Genomic DNA, 6,542 nt, shown 5'->3' with positions numbered 1-6,542 from the left:
AATTGAGACAAATTGCTTTAAATTTTTTTTTCTTTAATTATGCTATATCATTTTATGCATTTTATATTAGTATTGGAACTATACAAAAAATAGTACTATAAAATTTACAGTTTACTATTTTAGCATTAATCTTAAGAACTGCCATAAATTATTAATGTAGAGGATTTATTATTTTACAAGAATTTATTTTATATATATATATATATATATATATATATATATATATATATTACAAAAAAATAACTGAAATCATTTATCTTTTATATTAATATTAGATAAAATTACTACATTATATAATTATTATACTTTTAATATTTTTTCTGATATTATATAATAATAAATTATATATATTATTTAATTAAATTCAAAAAAATAACTTTTGGACTCTTTATTTATATCTAATTTTATTTTAATAAATTCAAATTCTTCTTTTAAAACATTGTAGAGAAGAAAAGAAAAAAAAAATAGAAAACCAAGTCTTCTGTTGTAAGTTATATTGTAAATTTTTAAGTGTATTAATTTTATTAATATGGTCAAAGAAACCAAAATTCCTATTGTGTTTAGTGTAAAAAGAATATACATATATATATATATATATACACACACACAAATATATATAAGATATAAAATAAAATCACATACACTTGCAAAAATATGCAAAATATCCTAAAATGCCAACAAAACTTTTTGACCAGTAAGAGCGCATCTTCATGTCACTTGTTTAACTTTCACGTGCACTCCTTTTATTTTTTTTTACCCATATCATATATGCATTGCCATATACCAATATCAAATAGGTGGTTTTGGTGTACCAGAAACCCAACTTCTTTTTATTCCCTTGTCCTTGTTCTTCTCTTCTTCTCATTTCTCTTTTTTTTTTTTTTCCCCCCTTTTTCAACTATCATTTTTTTGGATATAAAAGCTGGAACCTAAGGCTATGAGTGGAAACAGTCCCCTCCATGGACAGATCTTTGTCCACCAGGAAAGCTCAAAACCCACACAAGCCACAACGATGTCAGACAGACAGACAGACAGACAGACAGAAACAAACATGGCTCCCACTGCAGTGGACACAGCAGATCACACAAGAAGAAGAAAATGAAGAAAACTTCAGAAAGAAAGAGAAAAGAAATGAAAGAAAGAATGAGAGCTTTGGAGTAGCTCTGTGCCTCCTCATGTAGCTAAACTTGAAGGAGAGCCCATTCATTGAAGATGCCCTGCATGCCATCAATGTCAAAAGCCTTCTTTCTACTTCCTTGTATATTTACACACACAAACACACACACACACATTGGCAACAACCTGAAACCTTTACCCTATAGCGGAGCAGCAGCGTTACCTCGTTTCTGACAAGAAAGGCCCTTTCAATCAGTGCAGACTAACTTTCAACAACAGAAAACGACATTTCGAATCTGATCCTAATCACCGATTATCACTGATTATCAATCACTGTTGCTACTACTATTACTGTAATGAAGTAGTAGTTGTAGAAGATGATGTAGAGCGAAGGAAAAGGAGTAGTTGAGGGTATGTGAATGATTGGTTCTGCAACAGCTGCAGAGCTGTGAATGCAGATGAGATGCCGAACATACTGTGTCGCTGCAGGTTACTCATGGGAGGGTAAGTTGCAGAGAATCAAAAAGAATCATTTTCTCTTACATATTATAAATAGTTTGGTTCTGTGGATTGCAATGCTGTTGTTGCATATAATGGAAGGAATAGGGATTTAAAATAGAGGGGATTACCAGGTCGCAGGTCAAGCAGTTCAACCGTGCTGCAGACGGCGGCGTAAGCACAGCCATCACGGTGCTGTGAAAGATAAGTTTCAGAGAATTGTTACTGTGCGGCCGGGTCGACAAAGGTATGTGGATCCCATGGCTACGCCTGGCGCTATGTTGCTCAGGCTCTTGCTTTCTCTGAAAAATCTGCTTCCGCCGACATGGTTTCCTTATATAGCATTTGAAAACAACAGGCATGATCCGCACTTCTTGACGGCACACTGCAGCATCTCTGACACCGTTTACTTCCTGACTTGGCCAGCTTTTGACAAGCGACTTTCTCACCTTTACACGAGGACATGCATTGTGTAAGTCTTTCGAAATTCTCGTCGCTACAGGGGGTGGGAGAAGTCTGGACGGATGCGACACAGCACCCTCAGAGGAGTTGAATGGAAATAGAAAGAGTAGATTTCCTTGTGGAAATTCGCTTTTCTATTTGCGTAGAACAATAGCATGCTGGATAGTGCAGTACGTGCGTTTGTGGATGGAGAAGAGTCTCCGTTTGAAGAAAACAGTACGTATCTCCCGAAGCCATGGTCAGGGGTTTGGGATATTGAGAAGGTCGATGCAGCACTGCTACTAAGTCTTTGAGAGGTTGGGTTGTGTGTACCCACTCCTCTAGCGGTTTGGCTTTGTCTTATCCGCCGCACGCAGATTTGGGCATATACCACGCTCTATCGCTCAGACATCTTGCCACACCGCTCGGGTACACCACAGTCCGTTGTTGAAAAACGCTCTGCCAGTTTGGTCCTAGTCTTACACATCCCTCCCCTACTACTCTGACAACTCATGCTCGCATTTCTTCGTACCTGTATGCACCCACTCAACCGTCTGTGGAGAAATCCAAAAGTATGAGTCGGCAGACCCATGTGCTCAAAGAGAGACGAAGTGACAGAGACTATGCAGGCATTTAGAAACCTATTGCACTGTTGATTACTCACAAGACAACATTCTCATCTTCCACGATGAAAAAGCATTGTGAATGTGCACAAGAGTTTGACTTATCACAAGCAAATCATGTGAGAGTCACGGGCTTTTCCCAAGGCCCTACCTCAACAGCCAAAAATGCATGACCTACCCAGAGAAGAGACTTTCATTCAGAGGGATCCAGTGAAGATTCATCATGCGTGGGCATCATAGGTTACGATAGCATGTATATTCCACCTCAACACATCGATTTTCAACACTTGTACATGATCGAGTGAGAGGCTGCGGATGGTAGCTGACATCGACATGAAGATACAAGCTACCGAGCACTAATCCAAAAGTGTAATCAATTCTGAACTGCCAACAAACAAGCACATACGATATCCTTAACTCGCAATAATGCGTGTTTTGGCGTGATATGATTCAATTTAATAGGGAAGGTTTTTTTAAAAAATGTAAAATAAAAATAAAAAAAGGTAGGGGAGGGAGATTGGGCGATATCGCCTAAAAGGTACAGCGCAGGATCTATAAGAGGAAACCCGCGCGCAGGGGGCTCGCCGGAGTGCGCAACCTGCAAGCTCTCGCATCTAAGGAAGCCAAAAAATATGGCGTCCCGACTGCATTTACATTTATAGCTGATGTGCTTGGCACTGAGCGAGTACCACTGGTTTAATTCCAGTACACACAAGAGGTACTCTGTTCAGGAAAAAGAGTGAGAGGAAAAGTCTGACTAAAGATAAGATTGTACAGGTGCATCTCACAACGCTTGTCCACCGCCGGAAGATTGAAACGCCTCAGTCGATGGCCATCCGCCGGGGTTCCTCCAGTAATTCTGTTCGGATTGCTGTTCGTAATGCAATCCAGGATTCTCCTGAGGATTCGAATGTTCCCATGATGGAGTCGGCCGCTGTTGATGTTGTTGCTGCTGCTGCTGCTGCTGGCTCCTCTTTGGAGCATCCATCCCCGAAGCTGGTGCCATCGCGAGCGTCATCTTGCCTTTCGCATCCTGGTGCCTGCTCATGTCCGCGTTAGCTTGCGCTTGAGCCATCTCTGGCAATCCCCAGATTCCGCTCGGTGCATGTTGCTTAGATGCAGCCTGCCACCGTTCCAGACTCATTAAAGACTGTTGGTCCCTCCCAGACTTGGGATTAATATTGAAAGTACCCAGGCCCTCACTCAGGGTCGAGAGCGCCCCAACTCTCGGCGCGTTTGACGTGTCGAACATCTCGCTCAAGTCCCCAGTGGGCATCTGAAATGTGGGGTGCAAGTTCAATGTGGTCCCTGGTACTCGATTCGCATTCCTAAAGAAATTCAAGCCAGGAATGCCACTATCGAATGGTTGAGGTAGCTGATGTTGCGCTATACTTGACGACTGGGCCCCTGGATGGAACATCGGCAGCCCTCCTTCGGTGCTCTGACACATTGGTGAATCCGCGCGCATGGATGGATCGGCTGATCCAAACGCAGAACCTTCACTGGAGCTCAAGAAGTCAATACTAGTGGAATTAAATCCAGGATGCTGCAGAACCGGGACAGACATGCTGTCGCCATCTGCACTACCTGTCCTACCATTTTGCCCCTCCGGAGTACGCGGCTTGGTGCGTTTATTCTTACGGCACCCTCCGCCCACTGGAACATTTCTTAAAGTCCCACCTGCAGTCCAGTAGCGGCGACAACTTTTACAAAAATGTCGGGGCTGCGTAAGGCTGTAGTTGTTGTAGTAACAAAACTTGGTGTTAAGGGATTGGCAGCGAGGGCACGCAATAACTTGATCTGGAGGCTTCAGTCGCCGCTCCTGCAACGCCCTCTGCGCAAACAATTGGCTTGCCTTCTTTTCCTGCTGCTGTAACTGCGCTTGCTGCTGCTGCTGTTCATGGTTGGAGCTACTGGGAATCATGGCCCAATCGCCGTGACCTAAGACAGCTACACTCATCAACGGCGTCTGTACATTTACCATGTAACCCTGGGCCTTTGAGGGTCCAGCTTGATTGGTGAACGCAAGCTGGCCGTGCTGCTCCCAGGGATGGAAGCGGATGTCACGCCCGAAGCTCGACAGATTGTCTGGTACACGCGCCCCACCTGCAAATTAGGAATTGACCCTTCCATCAGCCCGAGATTTGAGACGCAGGCTTCAGACTCCAGAAGTTGAGACTGCTCTACACAAACATTTTTCCCATACAACAGTGATGGATCGATCACCAGCTTTGCAACAAAGACCTACCGAAGGCTGCGATCATTCACTGCAAAGACAGACGTCCCGCATGTGAGCATCCGCCGGCTCCTGTGACGACAGTTCCCATGACACCTCTTCAAGCCGGACGAAATTACACATCTCCTGATACTTTGGCCTCATTAATCAATGAACAAGCTGTTAACCTACTTCCACAATTAGTGCACCATTCGATCATCTCAGTCGCCGTCAGGTGAGTCACCGTGACCGAGCAAGTGGCGAGGCAGAAAGAGATGGGGGGATGAGCCAGCACTACGCACAAGGACATGAACAGGACGCAGGAGGGGGAGGGGGGGGAACATCATGGCAAACACAGGCAGGGATGTTACCGTTGTCTGGAAGCTGAAAGGTGAGAGCTGTGTTTCACATGCGCAGAGTGCCAATTGTGGTACAGCTTGACAGTAAGCACACCGACAGGAGTGGACGGCCTGGAGTGAGGGCGCTCAGGGTCGATAAGGACATGGGGAACGACACAACCCGTCCACCAGAGGAGACACCCAAGCTCTCAATCAACAGGAGCGGGGGTCGAGACGGAGTAAGAAAAGGTCATCAAAACCCAATAGCTAGACGATTGGTTCTACAAGGTAGACAAGAGAGCGATAGATCGGACTGGTGGGAGAAAACGAGCCAGGAGCCGCAGTACAGCACGCAAAGCCTTACTTGGGAGGGCTTAGGACGACTTTGTGCGTTGGTTGTGAGCTGCAGAAACTCCCACCAAGTACAAGGCAAAGCAGCAATAAACTGTGGAAGTGGAAGACTAGTGCACAGAAACGGCAAGGACGCGGAGAGGCAATGTTGGAGAAAAGCCTTCTCCATTCCCATTGGAACAAAGAAGAAGACTGGAACTCACGTGGGCGCGGATCAACCGTGCGATAAAAGTAAATGCGCGCGCATCCCGGCCGTGCGACTCCGCGAAGCCTCCATCTGATTAGCGAACGAGGGGGCGTGCTGCCAGGGCCCAGGTACGACGCGCTACACGCGTATTGGCAGCCCAACCAAAAGATAGCCCACACCTCATGCGACGACGATTGACGACCGAGGACGATCCAGACGACGAGTTCATCGTCCCCGTCCCCCCCAACGCCACCCAACCCTACTCAAACAAAAGTCATTCATCCCCCTTCCCTGCAACCTCCGCCCGATTCACCACCTACTGGTCCCAAAAAATCATTCATTCCCCGCAGGGCAAAAACAATTTCCCACCCTCCTCCCACAATTATTGGTTTCTGCAGCCTACCAAATGTTTCTAACGTGCGTGCTTTATTCCGACATGCGGTCTGTACTCCCCGCTGTGGCGTCAACGTGGCACAAGCCTTACCATAACACCCAACCCCTTCTCTCCCGAGGACAAATTCCCGCTTCCTCGAAAACGATTTCTCAGCCTCCCTCATCCCCAATCTGTGCCTTCTTCCACAGTCCAAAACATTCTCATGAGACCCCCCCTCCTACTCACACTCGAGCTCCATGATCTAACCCTCATCGCAACTCGCATTGCGGCAGGCTCAGTCCTCGATTTCAGGACTGATTTCACCGGGTCTGCGGAGGCTGATTGCAGTGATGGAGACTGGTTTTCCCTCAGGTTTGGGATTTAATCTAAAAAGTACCTC

General features: G+C 45.7%; 2 protein-coding genes across 6 annotated transcripts; both read right to left on the bottom strand.

Moving 5' to 3' along the window:
* Positions 1–590: 590 nt before the first annotated feature.
* Positions 591–3,063, bottom strand: LOC141044531 (uncharacterized). 2 transcript variants are annotated; one of them, XM_073529056.2, is made up of 4 exons: positions 2,943–3,063; positions 2,251–2,587; positions 1,746–2,063; positions 591–1,217 (listed from the first exon to the last, which is right to left on the bottom strand). In XM_073529056.2, exons 2-4 carry the CDS (start codon positions 2,311–2,313, stop codon positions 1,182–1,184), a joined length of 417 nt encoding a protein of 138 aa, XP_073385157.1. In that variant the 5' UTR covers positions 2,314–2,587; positions 2,943–3,063; the 3' UTR covers positions 591–1,181. The 2 variants fall into 2 exon arrangements, with proteins under 2 accessions (XP_073385157.1, XP_073385156.1); XM_073529055.2 differs by having other exon boundaries at positions 591–2,063.
* A 64-nt stretch (positions 3,064–3,127) lies between these two features.
* On the bottom strand, positions 3,128–5,631 carry LOC112272652 (uncharacterized). Of its 4 annotated transcripts, none has more exons than XM_024500626.3 (3): positions 5,265–5,631; positions 4,927–5,081; positions 3,128–4,784 (listed from the first exon to the last, which is right to left on the bottom strand). In XM_024500626.3, the coding sequence occupies exons 2-3, from the start codon at positions 4,940–4,942 to the stop codon at positions 3,463–3,465; spliced, it is 1,338 nt and encodes a 445-aa protein (XP_024356394.1). In that variant the 5' UTR covers positions 4,943–5,081; positions 5,265–5,631; the 3' UTR covers positions 3,128–3,462. The 4 variants fall into 4 exon arrangements, with proteins under 4 accessions (XP_024356394.1, XP_024356395.1, XP_024356396.1 ...); XM_024500627.3 differs by having other exon boundaries at positions 4,927–5,073; XM_024500628.3 differs by having other exon boundaries at positions 4,927–4,986.
* Between the last annotated feature and the right edge of the window lie 911 nt (positions 5,632–6,542).

Source organism: Physcomitrium patens, chromosome 19, assembly GCF_059467195.1.
Source record: "Physcomitrium patens ecotype Gransden chromosome 19, ASM5946719v1, whole genome shotgun sequence".
NCBI classification, from domain to species: domain Eukaryota; kingdom Viridiplantae; phylum Streptophyta; class Bryopsida; order Funariales; family Funariaceae; genus Physcomitrium; species Physcomitrium patens.
This window is presented reverse-complemented; position numbering and strand designations above follow the sequence as displayed.